The 21,716-nt window shown below is 42.1% G+C and overlaps 1 protein-coding gene across 1 annotated transcript in view; it reads right to left on the bottom strand.

The window, feature by feature from the left end:
- TBC1D22A (TBC1 domain family member 22A) overlaps positions 1 to 21,716 on the bottom strand; it is a 125,407-nt gene that overhangs the window by 43,316 nt on the left and 60,375 nt on the right. Inside the window, 6 exon segments of the mRNA XM_033161435.1 lie at positions 5,743 to 5,789; positions 5,792 to 5,869; positions 15,057 to 15,132; positions 18,477 to 18,497; positions 18,499 to 18,533; positions 18,536 to 18,583. Of these exon segments, the coding sequence (XP_033017326.1) occupies positions 5,743 to 5,789; positions 5,792 to 5,869; positions 15,057 to 15,132; positions 18,477 to 18,497; positions 18,499 to 18,533; positions 18,536 to 18,583 (305 nt within the window).

Below are 21,716 nucleotides of genomic sequence, written 5' to 3' on the forward strand. Positions count from 1 at the left end.
ATTATACAACTGAATTTAATTTCTTTTTTCTTTTTAGGGAGAATGGTTATAAAATAGATTTAGGATATAAACTCGAAGGTGAAAAGGCAGGGGAAGTCAACAGTCAAGATATGGAAATAGAATTTTTTTTTTTCTAGAAAGATGCAATAAGAAAACTTGACACTGTTTGTATTTGTTCTATGTGTTTTGCATTTGTTTAATTGTAGGTGTGGGTGTGGGTATATGTTGTTATAGAAAAATGCCAATAAATTCTTATAAAAAAATAAAAAATAAAAGTTTTCTCATGATCGCCCCACCCCGTGACAGCATTTTTTCCTTAATTTTGTATCGTTAAATTTGTTAAACTTAATTTCTGATTGCATAGTTGTAACCAATAAACATTGGATTTTAAACAGATATGCTGAGTTTATCATTGATTCACCTCCCAACTCACAGTTTTTTCCATAAATCAAACTTATCTCAAGCTCCATGTCCTTTTTTTTGTCCCACCCGTGACAATACTTTAACATTTAATAAAATTGTCAAAAATATCTATAAAAATAATAAAAAATGTTCAGTATCTTATTAAGAACATAGTTTACATTTTGGTTGTTAATTTTTATGTATATTTACATTGTTGCACATGTGTGAATACCAAAAAACATGGTCCAAGATTCCCACCCGTGACAATGGAATGGCACAATAGCCCATAGTTCAAAGAGGAGGGAGGGAGGGAGGGAGAAGGAAGTAACATTGCATGTCTGGTTATTCCAGTCACCAACCCAGAAGACATGAAATTAGTTGCTCTCGACTTCCGGCTGGCGACGCCATAGCGGGTGGTCGGGGCTGCTTCGGCTGCGAGGCGCCCGATCCATCACGGGGGTTAGGAGCCGCGCTACCGCAGCGCGCGGCTCGGTTGGGGTGCGGGAAGAGCGTCCCGCACCCTGGGCTCCCGGCTGTGCCCGCGGAGGCTCCGAACCCTTCCCCTACCCCCCTGTAAAGGGGGAGTGGGGGTGAAGGGACAACGGAAGCCGGGCTACGGGAGATGCCCCAACCGGGATGCAAATGCGGCGGCAAAGCCCGCGGTGAGCGTCAAGTTCTACCTGAGAAGATGGAGCTAAAGGAAACCCGGTGGTCGTGAGTAAATAATCTTGGCAGAAATCGTGTTTTTGGAACGATCCGGGGGAAGGAGAAAGGCAGCCTGCCTCCCTCCCTTCGAGCCTAAGAAATTAACCAATTGAGGGATTGCTGCCACAGAACTGGTTATAAAGTATCTAAATCGATACATGAGACTGGCAAACTGTTTCTTGGGAAGCTAACTAGCGGAAAATATCTCTATTTAAAGTTGCGGTGTTTGCGCTCCAGCTTAGGAAATGGCGACGAACAAAGAGACAGGAGAAGAAATATGATACCCACATTCCTCCTCCTCTGCCAGTATGCTGGGTTTCGTCCTTGAACTGGTATTGAACTTGGACTAACAGATGAACAAAGGCTCACTGCCTTGAAGGTGGAACTAATTTACAGAAAAGTCAAAGTCTTGTGTGGGGGTCTGAAATGGAACCACTGCCCACAGAGGAGGCTAACAAACTTTTGACACTTTGGAAGGAAATCTTGTCAAAGAGCTGAGAGGATGGATGGAAAGATGGGAAGAAATGAATGAGCTACTTCGGAGAGAAATTCGCTTGTTGGGGGTGGCAGCCCCAAGGCGATGTTAAGATTTGCTATATCCAGTCCCCGAGGTGTGAGCTCGGGGGCAGGGACAGAGAATTAGTATTACAAGAAGAAAAGGAATGCTACAAAGAACCGGAGAAGCTGAGAGAGGGAGAGTTGGATACCTCGGAGCTCGTGGCAAGGAGAGCTTTGGACTGTGCCTGGATCTGTGGACGTTGGGAGAGGGAAGTTGCATGGAAGTTCAGTGCTGATGCCATCAGGAGAAGAAGAATGGACAGAGGGGTGTGGGGTGAAGTATTAAGTAAATCTAAAGCAATCTGTATGGTATTTTGAAATCGGAGGGTGAACACTGTCAACAATAGTTTTTTATTATTTGTTTGAATATGAAAAGAGATATTTCAAGTTTTTATGTTATCAGCAGCAGTTCAAAGGATAGAGAGATAGATTTGATGAGGATGATTTGTGAGGACTTATAAGGATGTAGTATAAATGAAGTCATTTTTAAGTGGTTTAAGTTTATAGATTAAGATGATTAAGACTAAGATGAAGATTAAGATGAATGTTTTACTTTATATATATAATTAAGTTTAATTTTTTTTTTAAATGAAGAGGTTAAAAAGTAGATTATGGATATAAACTCGAAGGTGAAAAGGCAGGGGAAGTCAACTGTCAAGATTGGAAAAAGAAATTTTTTTTTGTAGATGTCAATTAAGAAGAAAATCATGGCAATTTTTGTATAAGATGTGTAATTGTATTTGTTTTGTATGTGTATAAATGTAGGTGGTTAAGGTTGTATGTTGTTATAAGTAAAATGTCAATAAATTCTTATAAAAAAAAAAAAAGAAATTAGTTGCTCTCTTCAGCCACTTGGGATTTCCTGTTTCACTGGACAAGGGCTCAGGGTTAGCAAGACTACAGGGATAAGGCAGAAGAGAAGAAACTACTTCTCTCAGGAGCAGTAGCAAGACATTGCTTATTGGGCAATAAGGCTCGGATCATTTTCAGACCTTAACAAAGAGGCAGTTTGTGCATATATGCTCATACTTGCCTTCTATTAAAAGTTTAAATATGGAGACATACCAAAGACATCTCTTATTGGGGGGTTGTTTGGGATATTTTTCCCCCGGATTAATGTGGTTATTTATTTATTATATTGGGGGGGGGGGCAGGAGGGTCCCGGGTTCAGTTCCCGACAGCATCTCCAGGAATACCTTCCCTGAAACCCTGGAGAATTCCTGCCAGTTACTGTGGCAATACTCTGTATAAGGCAGCTTCCTATATTACTGCCTATTTCAACTGACTATTTTATACCATTTGAGGTAAATCTCGTATCACCCTAGATTATTATTTTTTGAAATTTTTTCCTAAATAACATAGTTATGACTAGTAACATTAGCAACAACTGATAATATAATGCAATGTTTATAAATCACTAGATTTTCTGAAATGCTGTACATGTATTGAAATGTAAGACAGGCCCTGCCTGAAGGCCCACAATCTCATAGGCAGGACAGAGAAGGGAAAAGGGGATGGGGGGGTCTCTGCTCAGTGGTTAGAGCACCTGCTTCAATTGCAGACAGCATCTCCAGGCAGGGCTGGGAAAGGCAAACTGCCAGGCGCTCTGGGGAGCTGCTGCTACCAAGCCAGAGCAGGCAGTACCAGGCTAAGGGTGGGCCCATGGTCTGACTTGGGAGCTTTGGAGCAGCTGCTCTTTTGCTAGCCAGCCGGTGGATTGGGCCCAGGCTCGGGAAGCTGGCAGGGTGACCTGAGGTCAGTCGCTACTTATCAGCCCAACCTACCTCGCAGGGTTGTTGTCAGGATAAAGTGGGGTCACCCCAGTGAGGAGCCCAGCTCCCCTGCCAGCCCCCACAAATCCCAAGGCCTCTCCTCATTCCCTACCAGAGTGTAACACCACAGTCTTTCTTTTGGGGGGCTCATTGGAAAGAGAAACCCCATGTGGGTTTTGTTTTTCTTCAAACAACCCCCATGAATTGATCTCCTTGGTACACTCCGTTTTCCTTTTCATTTCCCCCGATTCCCCCCATGGTACACTCCCTCCCCCTATTTGGGACACTTTCCACTATTTCCCCTTTGGTACACACCCAACTCCCCCCCCCCAAATTATTCGGTCTCCTTGGTACACCCCAAGTTCCCCCTCCAACCTCCTTCCCCCTCCCCTTCTGGTAAACTCCCCCCATGAACCCTTCTCCTACATTGTCCTGCTCCCACATAGTACGCTCCACCCACCCCCCAAGAACGCACTTTTGACACTCTCCCCGCTCCGCATCTTTATTTTGCTATTGAAACACTCCCTTTCCTTTCCCTCCATCTAATGTGGTTATTTAGGAGCACAACCAAGCATGCTTGTGTACCTGTATATAGTTATACTCAGATTTATGTACTACATTTTCCATGTCATTAGCTGCTGAATGTTTTAACTTTCCGTTTACGAGTGAGATTTTTATTCCAGTGCTCACCTTTACAGCTACTTACAGACTTAAACCATTAAACAATGTTCAGCTCCCTTAATTGGGAAAATGCATGTAACCCAATATTAGACTAATCAACACTTACTATGCCTCTAACAATTTATGAAATAAAATTTAGACACATTAAAATAATAAGCTAGTTGAGAATGCCTGAGTCTATTTGGCTAATTGGGCAAGACAGTTGGATATTTAATAACCACATATTAGGTTGTAACAACCAAGGCTAACAGTTCAGATCTGTCCTACATGCCATCTTTCAGAAATCTTCAGATTCGTGGAAATGCAATACATCTCCCCACTGCCATGTTTTGTTTCCTAGTGAACCACTGACCACCACCAGAAAAGCAAATACTTGCTGCAAGTTGGAAGATTTCATCTGTGCAGAATCTGAATAGTTTACTTCCCAGAGACTGCATTATTTTAATTAATATTGTATTGGAAATAATCAGGAGCTCTCAATTTCAATAGAAAGCCTCAAGAGGAGGCAAATATAACTCGTCTCATGAACACACCAGTTTGGCCAATTAGTAGGCATCTTCAGTCTAATGCTGGGGTAAGCAAGAAAGCATGGGAAATGGGAGAAATGGAGTTGTTTGGTGAAAGATTAGGTTAGTTACTATAAGCAAGTCTTCAACCACCAGTACTAAGAAGCAAGTCTTCAACCACCAGCTATGTCTATGTCTCATGCAGAAAGTTTAGCCAGAGACATTTTGGCAAATTAAAAAAATCCACCCAGAAAGAAATTTTATCCCAGAAAGAGGATGTGTCCTGGAAAAAGAGGATACATGGCAATCCTAAGTCCAGGCTATCTGTTGCTGAGATATATTTGTGTCATCAACTGGCAAATGCCAAGCAATTACTATATACATCGATTTTGAGAAGTGAGGCTGTTTTTGTTTTTTGAAATGTAGTGCTATCAACATACATGGCACTTTACAGAGTAATATAAACCAGTCCAGCTGGCATTCTAAATTTTGAAAGTAGGAGAAGGGAAGGCCAGAGTAAACGGGGGAGATACAAGGAAGTGTACTTGAGAAATTTAGGCTTCATTTAAGTTTAGGATTAGGGGTTAAGGCCAAAAACTCCAGACCTCAAAAGGAGCTTGTTGTTAAAGAACGAATCACTGGATTTTGTTAGATGCATTTGCTGTGCTGCTCTAAACCCTCTTCTCATAATCTGAAGAAGTGTGCATGCACACGAAAGCTCATACCAAGAACAAACTTAGTTGGTCTCTAAGGTGCTACTGGGAGGATTTTTTTATTTTGTTTTTTCTCATAATCTGTTTGCCATCTTGGTAGCTGAAGCACACGGAGGTGACATCTCCAAGGACTTGCTCAACCATGATCAGGGCAAAATCATATGGGTGTGCAGTAGTCTTGAAAGAGACTCTTATTCCTTCCGCTAAATACAGATAACCATAGGCAAACACGCTCGTCAACTTTAGTTTCAAATATCTAAGGCTCCTGCACATCAAGAATGTCAAATACTCGGAAGCTAAACAGAAATCGGCCAGCTCCGTTTCTTAAATCAAGTCTATACGTGAGAGGCATAAGGCTTCAAACAGCAGTGTGCTCCATAATGGGGGCTCAAAGCAGCAGTTCACCTGGTACGTGTCCCAAAGCCTTATGGTGCACCGCAGGGGAACTTCCTCATCAACAAGTTATTCATCCAGCGGAAAGCAAACTGAAGGTATTTCACCTCGTGTTGCTCTAAGTGTCTGTGCACTTGCTCTGAAAGAGAAAAATTGAAATAAGTTTACCAAGAGGGCTCTGTGCAGCATTAGTCACAAGCAATTTTTTAAAACAAACAAACAAACAACCCCCCCCCAAATTCAACATTATATAAGCAAGCAATTTCCTCCAAAGAGGCCCAAATAGAAACAGCAAGTAAATTTTACACCAGCATTGTAGATGACGTTCAAAAGGATCAGTGATGAATATTTTCCTATATTTAAATAACTGAATGAAAATCATGCTGCATATGCAGAGTTTTAATACAGCTACTTGTTTCTGGTACACTGATTTAGTCCCAAGTTTGTCCTAGTGCTCTTTACGAAAAAAAAAGTATTAAATGTTAAGATGCGATTGTGTGACATTGTCAACTTGTCATTTTAGAATGTGTCAGCTGCATGAACACAGGATGGAATTGTAGCTTAAAAACCAAGCTGTGAATACATTATCTTTTTTTTTAAGATTCTCATTAAAAGGGAGAATTTCTTTTCCTTTTCACTGCATACACACCACTAAAACAAGCTATGGGGAGTTAAGAGTTACTTATGATTCATGTGAACATGTGTGTTTTAAAATTAAAGCAGCATAGAGTATCCAGCCCAACAAGACAATGACAAAAATCTACCGACAGCATACAAATCATATGGCTAACCTGACCCAAAACACCCACCAACCCCACTCACACAGGAAACCAAAGATCACCACAGCCAAACACAAACGAACAATCACACCCCACGCCAACCCCGACCTCTCTCACCGCCAAAGGAGCACAAGCAAACAACAGAGAACCTACATAAACAACGCTGACACCAAACCCTACTAATATCAAGTAAAAAAGAAACATCGTCACCCCCACCCCACCTGTCTCCCCGTCCCACCCCTCTCCCCCCCTTTTTCCCTTTTTCTAATATCTCAACAACACTGATTTGTAAAAATGTTATATGGAAAAATACGAGAGAGACATTGTACTACCTTTGAAAATCTTTAATAAAAATATTTGAAAAAATAAAATAAATATTCCAAATAAATAAATAAATAAATAAATAAATCGAGCAACCAGACAACTAAATTTTCTGGTAGATCTGTGACTGAATGGTAGTGAGGCCCAAGGAGATTTGGCCTCTGAAGAATCGGTACTACAATTTACCCCTACATTGCTTCTCAATGGGTTTCCCCAGCCTCTCTTAAGTTTTTAAGACAGCAGTGGGTAACGTCCAAACTGCATACCCATTTAGGTTTGGCAGGGTTTCTAATTTGGCCAGTGAGGCCGTTTCCCCCAAGCTACACCCACCAGCTACAAACCTGATGTCAGATATGAGGTTAGTGGAGACCCAGCTGCACAGAAAGCATTGGGAACCTTGCAGAGCATTCTTGATAATCGTTTGTTGGCGAGCAGGGCTTGCATTTGACACCTCTTAAACGTGGCGCCAGATGCAAGTCTCGTGAGGATCAATTCCCTATCAGAGCTTCCGAGTGTAGCTGGTCCCTGATGGAACTGGGTTTTGCGGACAGTGCCAATGAGATGATCAGCAATGGCTGCAAAGCAAACTTTGCCAGGGATCTTCCTTTGCAGTCCCTCCCATCAAAGTGGACCACTAGAGCAGTGTTTCCCAACCTTGGGCCTCCAGCTGTTTTTGGCCTACAACTCCCATCATCCTTTACCACTGGCCTTGCTAGCTAGGGATGATGGGAGCTGTAGTCCAAAAACAGCTGGAGGCCCAAGGTTGGGGAACACTGCACTAGAGGAAGCAGAGAAAGAGCCCCCCTTATCCCTGGTGTGCCAACACTTCTAAGAAGAAAGGCAAGACATAAATAACACCACACTAAGCAGGGGTTTCCCACATTCTATATGACAGGGGTGGCCAACTCCCAAGAGACTGTGATCTACTAACATAGTTAAAAACTGGTGGTGATCTACCCCCTTTTTGGGGGGGTTCAGGTCAAAGTTGTTGAGCTTTTTTGGGGAGGAGTAAAGCCCTGTTTTTTAGACATTCAGGACAAAGTTTGCTGAGCTTTTTTTAGGGAGAAGGAAAGCCCTGTTTTGGGGGGGGTACCGGGCAAAAAATTGAGCTTTTTTTAGGGGAGCCAAAGTTGTTGAGCTTCTTTGGGGGAGCCAGTGATCTACCACAGACGTCCAGTGATCTACCGGTAGATCACGATCTACCTGTTGGACGTGCCTGCTATATGAAGCACAGAAGCTGGGGATTTTATCTTAAATTTCTAACATGCACAGCACCTTCTCTCCAAAGAAATTTTATGGCTCCTTCCCAAAGTGAGAGAGAAGCGCCACTATCTTTCCCCACCACATGCAACTCCTACACGTTTATCATAGGTGCCAACTCCCTGGGTGCCTGAGCGCTCGCAAAATTCCCCATGAAGGGGCCAGCAACCCACAACTTTCAGTGCCACGGCTGTGCACGCTGCATGGCACCCACGGCTCCTGGCACCCACGGTTGCGAGGCCAAGATGACACTCCTGAATGTTATAGAACACAAGCGTGTATGCAGCAAGTCTTGAATGTGTACCTGCCAATACCGATAGAAGTGCACTTGCCTCAAAAGACTCAAAAAGGCCACCGTCCAAGCAGCAACAACTGCTGCTCAAAGCTAAGAATTAGAAAAGCCTACATTTGCCCTTAGCAAATATAGTCGGAAATGCAAAGCGGTGGGATACGGCGGAGCATTTAACTTGCTTAAGAATGTGTCATAGGCAGGCGCAAATACCGTAGGTTGACAAATCTGCTGCATCACTTTAGATTTAGAAGCTATTTCAAGCTAATTGGAGCATTTACTCAGAGGTAAATGCAGCAGCTACTCATAAATAGTAGATTCTACAGCCGCTACATATTTACTTCAGATTATTGGAAAGCCTTTGGAAATAATGAAAAGCTACAAACTGGGGCAACATATTTCAACTCATTTAAAAAAAAAAAAATACAAATTTAAGCATACTGAATTTCCTGTGGGCTTGCCTCTATTTCTCCCTAACATGTTGAAAAATGGACCACTAAGTACAAAGCTTTATTTGCAATTTATTTTATAATATATTCAGAGACAAAACGAAAATGCACAGGCTGAAAAGATTCATTCCTCCTTTTTTATAAGTAATTGTGAACAGATGTTATTTCACCGATAAAGGTAATTTGGCTGGCAATAATTCCAAATTTAAATTTTCCATTTCACTGATAGTAAGCATGCAGATGTAATGAATGACTCGGCAGATGTAATTATTGCCATCTTTCAGACTTAAAAGTATTTTTTCATAAAATACTTATACAGCAGTTTGCAATAATAAAATTATGCTAAATCTTCAAGAAATAATAGTTCTTGTATCAAAAGAAATAAGGGGTGAATTTGTTTAACAGTCTTCTCAGCACTTTTTTTAAAGAAAAAAACTTATACTAACCTACTGAAAATGTGCTGATACAGGTCCTTCTATTTTAAAAAAGTTACACATGCATATTTTATACCATGGATTTATGTGTGTTCAGGCTGATTAAATAACATGTTTATGCAAAATGCACTGTGTGTTGGTACTAAGAAGCATAATCATTTCATACTCCATTCTTAAGTAGAATATCAAGAAATAGTGTTTGCTACAAATGACACCCTGCTTCCAGATGCTAAGGAAGTTTCTTTCATTACATCAGATGCTTCTCTAAATTTCCATCTTTGCCAAGTTCCTAGCTGCCTCAGTTTTTGTAACTAAGCAATTTTGGTGCAGGCTGAAGTCCCGCTGAATACCTGCTGTTTGCCTTCCTATCGCTACACCTAGACTTCATGCAATCCTACTATCAGGGGATATCGAGGAGAAGAGACAAGCTGCCCATACTGAAAGCCAGCCTTAACAACTAGCAGGATGATCCGGACAGTGAAGCTACTCGGGGAGGAGAGCCCACATTGCAAGGGTGGGTCATTTGTATAGTCATTAGGTGCATCTATAACTGGCCAGTTGACACGCATCCAGTACTGTAACACTCATTTGCAGTAGTAGACGTTGTGCAGGGGTAGCAGGACTCATCTGACCTCCAGCTGTTGCTTACTGGGAGCTAGAAGGGAAGGGGCAAGGCGGCAGTAAGTTTGGGAAGGTACAAGAGAACCAGAGTTGGGCATCGGCAAGATAACCAGACTGGTTACGCCAGTGTGTTCGCAACACTTTCTGCCACCTTGCCTTTTTCCCTCTACCCCCCCCCCCACCCCAGTAAGCACCAGCATCGCAGCTGACCAGAGTTCAGGTGAGCACTGCCAAGCCAGCCCATCATCAACTACTGAATGTAATAATAATAATAATAATATAATAATAAATAATAAAATAATACCCCGTCCATCTGGCTGGGTTTCCCAAGCCACTCTGGGTGGCTTCCAGCAAAAATAAAGGTAAAGGGACCCCTAACCATTAGGACCAGTCGTGGACGACTCTGGGGTTCTGGTGCTCATCTCGCTTTATTGGCCGAGGGAGCTGGTACAACTTCCGGGTCATGTGGCCAGCAAAATATAAAACACAATAAAACATCAAACATTTAAAGCTTCCCAATATAAGGCTGCCTTCAGATGTCTTCTAAAAGTTGCATAGTTCTTCATCTCCTTGACATCTGATGGGAGGGCATTCCACAGAGAGAGCACTACTGTCAAGAAGGTCTTCTGCATGGTTCCCTGTAACTTCGCTTCTCACAGTGAGGGAACCAACAGAAGACCCTTGGAAGTGGACCTCAGTGTGCGGGCTGAACGATGGAGGTGGAGACACTCCTTTAAGCATACTGGACCAAGGCAGTTTAGGGCATTAAAGGTCAGCATCAACCCTTTGAATTGTGCTAGGGAACCCTGCTATTGATAGTCTTTGTCTTCCTCTCATTACAAAGATCTACAATCATGAGACAGTCCTGCTTGTTTACCCCTGACACTCCAGAAAGTCCTTCTTGGTCATCACAACTGAAAATCAAGGTTTCTAGCTTAACCTTTCTCCAAAAGTCCATTATGACTTAAAATGGTACCACTAGACAAAAAAGAAAAGAAAAAAGTCATTCCAGTTCAACCTCAAATAAGTTTCGTTCGTGCTGAACTTCCCCAAAAGACAAAGTTATTTTCAATCGATACAATTGTTTAATGAGGCAGTAAAATCTACTTGTAAGACATTGAACCGCTGAGTTCCATAAAACATGCAGAAATATCACACAGCATAAGGTTGGGGAAAGGGCTTGCTATTTCATACAAGACGCTGAATTTAGTTCTAGCGCTGTAAAACTGAGCCTCTAAATCATCCAACTTTAAAACACCTTAGAAAAGTAATTAAAATTGTTTTTCCTGTAATGCTTGGCATGCGATTTAAAACAGCTTTACTGAATTACTGTAATCACATTTCTTATAAATATTGTAAAATAACAAATCCTTTGAAATTGAAAGCTTAATCCACAGAGTTGGAAAACAATTCCCTTAGAAGATGAGAAGAACAGGTTATTCTGAAGATCCTACATTTATTATAATACATATGTGGTCCTCACAATATATGACTGGAAAAAAACAAATGCCCAGAGCGAGGATTATTCCAGCAAGGTTGGATAAAATTCTGTCCTCAGTTATACCACTTGGAAATCAAGAACGCAGAAACTCTGAGACATCCCAATGTTAAGTGACCCTTTCAGAACTTCCCAGATCACGGTCCTTAAAAGAGAGGTATTTAAATAGAAAACCAGAGGAGAAAGGGGTTAGGCAAGAAAAGGCACTTAAACTTGTATGTGAAACTGTTTATACAACTTTTTTTAAACTGCATGTATTAACATTAATAGAAATAAAGGCTCGATCCAAATAATTCCCTTCCATTCAGCATCTGCAGGGCAAAAGGGAAAAGGCAATTTCTCCCCCCGCACCACCTGTGATGTTGTTCTGGAGGGTCCCCAACCCTATAAAGCAGATTCAGCAGGTGAAAGATGTGGGAGGATTGGTGAAAAATCACTCCCCCTTTCAGTCTCCAGGAGGGTTATATAATCCAGCAGTCCTGAGAACGGAAAGAGACCATTGGATCTGATTCAAAGTAATGTATGCTTATTCAGAATGGTGTTGTTTGTTTGTTTGTTTGTTTGTTTTGAGGAAGAGAGGGAGTTGGGTGGCTGAATACCTAAAATCTCAGCTACATTAAAAATCTTGGGAGTGCTCCATTTTTGCCTAGGGGCACCTCTAACTTTGGGAAAGCAGCTTCCCAGTATGAACCTATGAAAATGACTGAACAAACGACGAGACCGTTACCGTTCTTCTAACATATATGTGCATGTATGTGTGTCCTGTTCCAGCCATTCCATTCCCCCAAACCTTCCAACCAGTTGCCAATGTTTTCCTCCCCCTTTTCGGATACTCAATGCCATTGAGTTATTACGGGTCTGTTTGGAGGGTTTTTCCCATTTTATATATATATACTCTGCAAACGTATTGAGTTACTCCAAGTCTACTGATACCTCTTCTTTCATGAATGGATGCTGTACTTTTGCCTGTCGAGGTATCGATACACAAGTAGGACACTGCAACCAAATGTTGCGCACCGGAATGCTTCTGGATAGGGTTTCAGCCAGTTCCCATCCACCCTATGTTTCCTCCCCACTGCCTCCCTCCCCAAAAAACCCTAGTCAGCTGGCATTTCATGCCCACTGAGCATGTGCAGTCCTCACTCTAAAACAACCTAAGCCCCCAGCCCTGCTTTTCTGACAACAGAGACCTGGGGACTAATGGACCAAGCTCTGATTCTACTGCATTTTGCTTTGCCTTCTCTTCCCATTAGGCACAGCTTAAGATTTTAACTTTAACTGATTGCAGCATCTGAGAACTGGAAGGGAGGCATCTATATTCCCCCATCACCCTCTGCGTCTGCCACTAGGGCTGGGTTTCTGAGAGACAGCAGAACCAGCCACCAGCCAGTGAGAAAGTCACACATCTAGCTGTGTCAACAGAGACTCTGCCACAAAATGGCATTCCTCGGACCGTCAGATAACTGGTGTGTGTGTGTGTGTGTGTGTGTGTGACACTTGTACACATCTGTGCCATGCTGCAGTGACGGTCTTCACTGTCTTGTTTTATCATGCTGCAAATACATTGCAAACCGCTTTGAGAATTTCAATCACTAGGTAGGATGTAAAGACTGCTAAATAAATAAACTTATTAAAACCACAGATCAGTCACCTTTCCGTTCTGCCAACGGGCTTTTCTGGCTGCTGGTTATCATCAGCTTAACTTTGTGACAGGTGCAGAAGTTGCAGGGAAGTAGCTTGTGGAGGAAAGATCTTATCCTCAGAGAATAAAGCCATATTTTCCAGTTGACTGGCTACATCTAATAACCAAGCCATAAATATTTCCAACCTCACATATTTTAAGCGAACATCAGGGATGATTAACATAAATATTATTTCATTCCACTTTTTCATTAAAGCACTTTTCCATTTAACATTCCTGCACCCCACTCAAACCCTCTTTCCATCTTAGATTGTTCTAGCAGAGCATATTTGTCACCACGTATCAACCTCCTGTTCTTCTTAATTCAAGCCTTGCTATCTTCATTAACCAGTTATGTTAAGACGTGCAGTGATTGTTCCTTATGTACAAATAAGCTTGCCAATGGTTTGGGCAAGTACATGATGCAAGATTCCTACTAACACATGCACACACACAGAGAAGGCTAAATAAAAATAAATATAAATCTTTGTACTATGGCTGCAAGAGCAGGAAACTAGGAGGCTTCTGAATATTCCACCCATTCCTTTAACCCAGGGCTAGAGCCATATTTAATTTGAAGCATGGGTAAACTCCAACCAGATCTCTGGGTTGGAGTACAAGGGCTAAATCAAGAGCCAGGAAGCATACTGCCTCCCTGTTGCAACTCAGATAGTACCATATCTTGCCACATAATTGGACTATCCAGCTCAGTACTGTCATCACTGACTGAAGAGGCACTCCAAGAAAACAAGACATGAGCCTTTCTTCAGTCCTATTTGGAGATGCCACAGAGAGACTGAGCCTGGGACCTTTTGCAAGAAAAGCATATGATCTACTGCTGAAAAATGGCGCTTCCCGTGCAACACATTTATAACATTCGTGTGAGGAAAGATCGCACCAATGCTTTTCGCAGACAACAGCTGCTAACTAGCAAGTTATTTGCAACTAGGCATATTAAATAGCTTTCTTTGATGGCAACTCGTGCATTTCATCACCATCAGTTATGTGAACGTTCACCTCTAAGCACAGCCAATGTCACTATCAACAATCTAGATTGTTAAAATACAGGCAAGCAAATATATAAATTGTTGCAGTAAATGCTCCTGCAACAAAGCTTTCACTGTGCATAATGAAACAATAGAAATCATCTTCCTAATAAGTTTAGCCACTGTTGAGTTACTTGCGTAACAGTATTTCTCTTTCTCTCTCACACACACACACTCCCATAACTGACAGGCAGTGTCACAAATATATGCTTAGTTCTGCTCGGCATTGCTGCGCTCGTTAATTTAACGAACTATCAAGAGAATATGCTTAGAATGGGCAAGCACTATCTCTCAAATTTCATTTAATTAAACTCTGCTCCAGCAGTATGACAGTCAGCATTTCATGATGGGAATTGTTTTAAGGATGAAGGTAGAAAATGTTTCAAAGTAGTCCTGCGAAAAACATGAAAGCATAATCTAAAATTACCCTTGCACCCGCCGTAATTTATCTCCAATATTAAAGATGTTATTTCCAAAGTTGGTAATTAATTGGATTCCACAGAGAAATTATTCAGACATTCCTGATAGCAAAACGATACACAAAGGCACAAAACATGGTGCCAAAGGACAACTATAAACAACCACTGCGACTCTCCCGAATTACTACAATCATTGAGCTTAATGTAAAATGAATGCTGGCTGGCTTTTGTATGTAGCCATTAGTCTGCAGCAAAAAAGATTGGCATTGGATTTGATTACATTGCCTTAATAAAAAGTAATGAGAGTGGCTCATGCTCTGGTGGTTTTCCTTTAAGTGATACAGTGCAGTAAGTTTGCAAAAGGCCACCATGCCACAAGTTGATTAAGGGTGACACCTCGCCTGAGAAAGGCCACATTATGGTAGACACGGATCACTGCGCTGGTATTGCCCAGGCAGCTTAGCAAAGCCTTCTAACTAAACACTTTCAACCAAGCTACGTCCAGTCTCGCTTAGCTTTCAAGACGTACCGTCAATTCGGCTAACCAGTTCTTCCAGCATTTTCACTTTCTTCTGAATACCAGGCTGAGCAAAGGTGTAGTTATCCTAAGGAGACAAGATCATAAAGCAAGCATGTTGACAAAGAGATAGGAACACGGTGGCTTCAAAAAAAGAAACAGCTGAATGAATGTCTTGCTGGCAGCTGACTTCAGCCTTGCAGAATGACCAGCTGAGTGGGTGAAATTACCATTCAAAACACAGTAGGTATCCCAACAGAGGCTCTGTCCAACTTGCTTAGGTAAAACAAGTTCTCTAACGTGCGTATCAATAACAAACAGAAACATGTCTATTAGGAATTATCATGCAAAGATGGCCACGGTTCGTTGCTAGATTATTTCTCTTCCTTTCAGTGGCTGTGGGGAGAGACATGATAAACTCCTCAAGAACATCAGACATTCCCAAGAATGCACACCTTACAACGGAATGAAGAACCTGTAGCACCCCGAATATTGTTGACTACAACTCCCATCACCCCAACCTTTGGTGATCCTGGTTAAGGTTATATGAGGAATCCAACATCTAGAAGTCCACAGGTAACCCGCCCCTGTGTATTTTTTAAATCTGGAAACTGCCCGGTTGATAAATTCCATAGCATAAATTCCAGACGCAGTGAACATAAGACGCAACAGGTTTTTAGAGGAGGAAAGGGGGGAAGCCCCTTTTTTGAGGATCAGCTCAAAGTTGTGCAGCTTCTTTTGCAAAGGGGGGAAAGCCTTGTGGGGAGGGTCAGCTCACAGTTGTGCACTTTGCAAAGGGAAAAGCCTCATTGGGGGGGGATCAGCTCACAGTTGTGCAGCTTCTTTTGTAAAGAGGAAAAGCCCCATTTTTATGGGGTTCAACTGACAGTTCTGCAGCTTTTTAGGAAAGGAAAGGGAGCCATTTCTACAGTTTTCAGACAGATAATCTAATCAGCCAGTCACATGTCGCTGGGGAAACAAACAGCCTCCTCTGCAGAACATTCAACAATGGAGGCCTGGGCAAGGGGGCAGGGCAGAAAGGGAGCTTTATCTCTCTCGCGATCGCTTGCTGATCAGCTGTTCAGCGGCTTCCTTTCAACACCCCTTCTCTCTTTGTTTTTAAAAAAAGCACTATCTGCTTTTGGCCCCTGGGCAATTTGGCTCCAACCACCATTCGCTCCGTAAGACGCACAGACATTTCCCCTTACTTTTTAGGAGGAAAAAAGTGTGTCTTATGGAGCGAAAAATACAGTAACTTCTTCACACTGGTGCATTATCTTAGCTCAACTAAGGCCGTGTCAGAATTTGTGCTTCTTACATTCCAAAAAGAGGCAGGGAATCAACCCTTAAGGTATGTATTCAGACCTGCTTCACTCATGAGCCAGTTGACCAGTTTTTCTTCCATTCCATGCACAGTTTCTAGTGTGCTCATCTTCACCATAGAGATATTCGCCCCCAAAATTGAGGCTCAGTAGCAGTTTCCACACGTACCACTGGTAAGATGTGCCTAAAGGAGCTGGTAAATTAGAACACAGTCCTCAGGCCAAAAAGGGTAGATTTTCCCATTTCCTAAAATATTTCCCCAAGAGTCTGAAGCTTCATATGCCCTAAGTAGCATAATGTAGAAGCAGTACTTAATAAGAAATGTGCAAGGAAACTGCCTTTTCTTCAAGCATCACATATCTTGACACACATCTGTTTTCTTGATACTTGTTATGTATAACAAGCTTAAACATTCTGCACAACGCTATTTACAATTGGAGCGGAGCAAAATAGTTTTTGTGCTCTGAAAAGGAATAATGGCCACAAGAAATGGAAGCTCTGATCTTAAGTGTGAAAATAATTGTACCCTGCTCCAGGTAAGTCTGTAAGATCCAGGTTCTTTTTTTCAGTGCTTCAGAACAGAATAATATTCGAGCCACATTAAAGCTTCCACGCCGCTAACCACTTATCAGCCTAATTCCCCATCTTTAAATCCTCACTGGTGCTGCAAGACATGTTTTACAAACCAACCTTCAACAGGAGGCACATTCTATGAAAGATGAGGAACGTCAGAAAGGAATGGCAACAAAATCAAAGGGAGTGTTTAATGTGCGTCAGCGACCACCTTGCAGTTAGCAAAGGCAGTAAGGTGCACCTGTCAATAGCTTAATAAAACTGACAGTGAAGCGTAAAGCAGCCACAATCTCCCTCTGCTCTCACAGGGTCTCAAAATGTATTCACAAATGAATCCCTGATTGATTAGAAGTAAGTGATGCTCTGTGACCGAAATTGAAACTTGCCTCTCTAAGGCAGCTTTTTGGAGCACTTCTAAGTTATTGGCCATTCATCTTTGGACCAGTGCATGTTCATGAGCATCAGTGAAGGCAATGGAAGAATCCTTCCACAAGGTAAGCCAACCATGTGTAGTGGACTGCCATACGACCAGGATTTTTTTTTCTTCTTCTCAGCATGTTTCCTGGACAAAACTGTTGTAACTGCCCTGCTGAATGTGACCAAAGACCTTATCTATAGTCCAACATCCTTTCCCCTCCACTGGCCAATCAAATGGACTCTGGGGAAGCCTACAAGCAGGATATGAGGAAAATAGCCCTCTGTGTTACTCCCCAACAGTTGGCATTCAGAGCTGCTTTGCATCTGATCCTGGAGAAAGTGCTAGGCATCATGACTAGTTGCCATCAATAGCCTTATCTCAGATCACACTGATTAGCTACTTACAACTGTTCCTGGACTTGGAAAGCTTGACTGCAGTGACCATGCGCTGTTGACTTCAAGGATAGATTGCTGCAACATGCTCTATGTGGGGCTGCCCTTGAAGATGTTTCAGAAGGTGCAGTTCGTGCAAAATGCAGTGGCTAAGCATACCTACAGGAGCGTGTAACACCAATCTTGAAAGAACTGTATGGTGGCTTGTGTTAACATATAAAGCATAGGCAACCTGCCCCTAAGGGAATAAGACCCTCCAGCTGAAAATGTTCCCCCCCCATTCCTGGGCAACAGAATGAGCAGCTGCAGAGAGTTTATTCCTGCCAGAAAGAAACCTGCCAGTTAAACAAGACTGCACAGATGAGAAGTTATGAAGACTGTTTGACCTCATCCCTGACCAGAAACACTCACAATAAAATAACAATCATATCAGAATAATCTACTTTTTAAAAAGGAAAGAAAACTGTCCACCAACATGTGGAAAAACAGTATGTTTTCAATCAAGCTGAAGAAAGGTTGTACTGGTGCACACGGGAAGGAGAACCAATTTCAAACATACCTCATAAATAGCAATGTCCTGTTTACATTTCACATTTTTTAAATATGGTGGCATCTACTGCCCTATTTCTACTCATCAGGTATATTCTTTTTCAACACCCTTAATGCTGTTCTTGGCCACAACACTAATCAGTTATCCAATGGTTAGAGAAGGGGAAATCAATTTACCTGAATGCCATCAAGCAGTTTTACTCATGCACCAGAAACTGTCAGCTTCGATGTCTGCAGCACTTCGGCGGGCAGACTGGAAACATCAAAATTTTCCACTTCTTCTTCTGCTTGGTAAAAGAGAGAGGGAAAAAAGATACACCAATGAAGTGCACGGAATAAACAAAAGGTTTACACACATATACAAGATATAGCAATCACTAACCTTATCTATAAACATTAAACCGTATGACCTTTACTAAGGACTAAAAGCACTATTCAGCTAAACCTGGTGTTTTCGAACAATCATTCACCCCCGATATTGAAATGCACAGGAGCTATAAAAAAATCAAATCAACTCCACTGTGGAAACTCTAAAGGACTATGGCACACCACCATAAAACTCTGAAAATGCGCAAAATCTATCCACAACTAATTCCAGCCTATTCACATCACAACTTCCAAGGCCAACCAAGATCACCCTTTTAAGATTACGTGTGTTGAGTTAGGATTGCAAGGGCACAGAGAGATGTAGAAATGTCCTCAAGAGAAATATCACACCTGTGGCACTTGGGGAGACCTATTTGCTGCAGTATACTGTACACAGAGCCCCATTAATAACTAGCTACACTGAAGGACAAGTTCCAGTTACATTTTCTGCTCCAAACCCTAATAGATCAGCAAACAAGTGTGAATAGATACCAGCAATGAATAAGTTTATCAGAATTGTAATTGCTGCAAATTAATTGATATAAAGTTACGTTCTTCCTGCAACTGCAATCTAAGTCCAAACCCACCCTCTGGAAAATAATGAAATGTTTGTTAAGCGGCAGTTGTTGCTTAGCTTAGATTTACTTTTACTAGTGGTGGCAAAGAAAAGATATCAAAACCAATCTTGATAGCTGTTTTTGACCAATGCCGTACTTGAGACTCTAGACCAAATTTACAATTCAATCCAGGATAAGCAAACCCAAGTGTGCCTGACTCTGCATGAGTCTGTGACCCTAAGATCTGTTTTCCTGCCAAACAGCAACACACCTCAATTTCCATATGCGAAACCACGGTAATAACAAAGTAATTTTTCTTATGTCACAGAGTAATGGTGCATTTTAGAACAGCTGCTACAGTCAGTGAAGTGAGCCCCAAGTCAGGACAAAAGCAGACCTATAGTTCTGTTTTATGTTCAGCAGGAGTAAGATCTGTATTGGCTAGCCAATGCCAAAAGTGAATGCTCTACAAGAAAGAGGGCAACCAAGATGATCAAGGGTTGGAACCATGCCTTATAAGGAACAGGTTGAAGGAGCTGAGTATGTTTAGCCTGAGAAAGAGGAGACTGAGAGAATGTATGATAGCCATCTTCATATATCTAAAGGATTATCACATGGAAGAGGGAACAAGCTGGAGAGTAGGACTCGAACCAATGGCTTCGGGTTACAATAAAGGAGATTCTGACTAAACATCAGGAAAAACTTTCTGACAGGAAGAGCTGTTCGACAGTGGAACCTCAGGAGGTTGTGAACTTCCTTCCTTAGAGGTTTTTAAGCAAAGGCTGGATGGCCATCTGTCATGGGTGCTTTAGCTGAGATTCCTGCATTGCAGGGGGTTGGACTAGATGACCCTTGGGGTACCTTCCAATTCTGCAGTTCTGTGATTCTATTCTATGACCTGATTCACACCAGACATTTTTGCCTGGCTGGAATGCTCCCAATACAGTCATACCTCGTGTTGCGTTCCCTGCAGGTTGCGAATGGCGCAGGTTACGAACGCGCCGAACCCGGAAGTACCGGGACGGGTTACTTCCGGGTTTGGTGGTTCACGCATGTGCAGAAGCGCCGAATCACGACCCGTGCGTGGGCAGAAGCAGAGCTGCAGGTTGCGGACTGCTTGTAATGCGAACGGGACTCCGGAACGGATCTCGCTTGCATCTAGACGTACCACTGTAATGCATTTTGCTTGACCGGTTGGCGGACAGAGAGGAGTGTGGGTATGTACAGAAACTAACCTACTATGCAAATGGAAAATCTACATTAATTGCTCTTCTCACTTTCGCCTCCGGTCCTCACCGCCACTATGGTACGTAGCACTGAGAAAGCTGCCCAGTAGGGAATAAACCTCTCAAGCTGAAGAGGGTTCCCCATCCCTGTGGAAAGGGGAAGAGAGAGAAACAATTCTGAGAGGCTGTGTTTGCAGATACCTCTTAGCCTGATGATCCATCTAGCATTCAAACAAAAAGAATGTCCAAAGTGTGTAAATGTTATTCCTCTGGCCTTTAAAAAAAAAAAAAGGTTTCAAAATCTTAAGAACTACCCGTCTCTGCAGTGCAATCAGAAAGTAAACTCTGGGGTGTGTTCAATCAGAGTGGTTAGTTATTTGCCCCATTTTGTCTTCTATGTCCAATTTCAGCTAAGACTGCCAATGTTCTGCTGGCTGGGACTGTGTATTTAACTGGTTCTTATCAGGCAAGAATGAGCAGGTGGAACTCTTTCATCTTCAGCCGCAAAGACTCAATGAGGAGGAAAGCCTTCATCTGCTGGTTTCTGGGTATTATATCCTACTAGATGGCACAGGAATGCTACCAGAGAAAAGCTGTCAACTGTAAATTCACTAGCAGATCTGCAGAGCACAGAGGGAGAGAGAGTGTGTAGAATATGATGAGCAATCCATACAGACTCATTAAGAATACAGAATAAGGGACCATTTGAGAAAAGCAGAGCTAATGCTGAGAATGGAACTGCATGAATAATGTAATCCTTTTAGAAGCAGTGTTAAGATGTCTTTTAGGGCTATCAATAAGTTTAATCCACAAACGCTGCAGCATAGAATTAAACAGTATGTAGATTTTTTTTTTCTAAGTAGCAGGACAACATGCATCTTTGTCAATATGTGGGTGGATAGGAAGATATCACTGTACAAAAAATCCCAATTATAATGTCTCACAGCAATGTCTCTCATTTTCTTCAGCTTCCTGCGGCGATTCTCATCACGCTGTCTGTGTAAGTGTGGAAGATAGTAAAATAGCTGCCTAAAGAAAAACTGCTGTGACATGCTGATCCAAGTGCTACGGTTGCTGCAAGCACTGCTGTTAGCTGCTGTTTACTCCTTCACAGAATATTATCCTATTCTTGTGAAAATCTCCTCTGGGCAAAAAAAAAAGAGTAATTCATTTAGAAGGGCTTTAACAAGACGCCTTCTCCACAGGAAGCAGCAAAGCAACACAATGAAAAGTGAATTAATTACAGTTTGCAACATCTCAAGATGCAT

Source organism: Lacerta agilis, chromosome 10 (genome assembly GCF_009819535.1).
Source record: "Lacerta agilis isolate rLacAgi1 chromosome 10, rLacAgi1.pri, whole genome shotgun sequence".
Taxonomy (NCBI): domain Eukaryota; kingdom Metazoa; phylum Chordata; class Lepidosauria; order Squamata; family Lacertidae; genus Lacerta; species Lacerta agilis.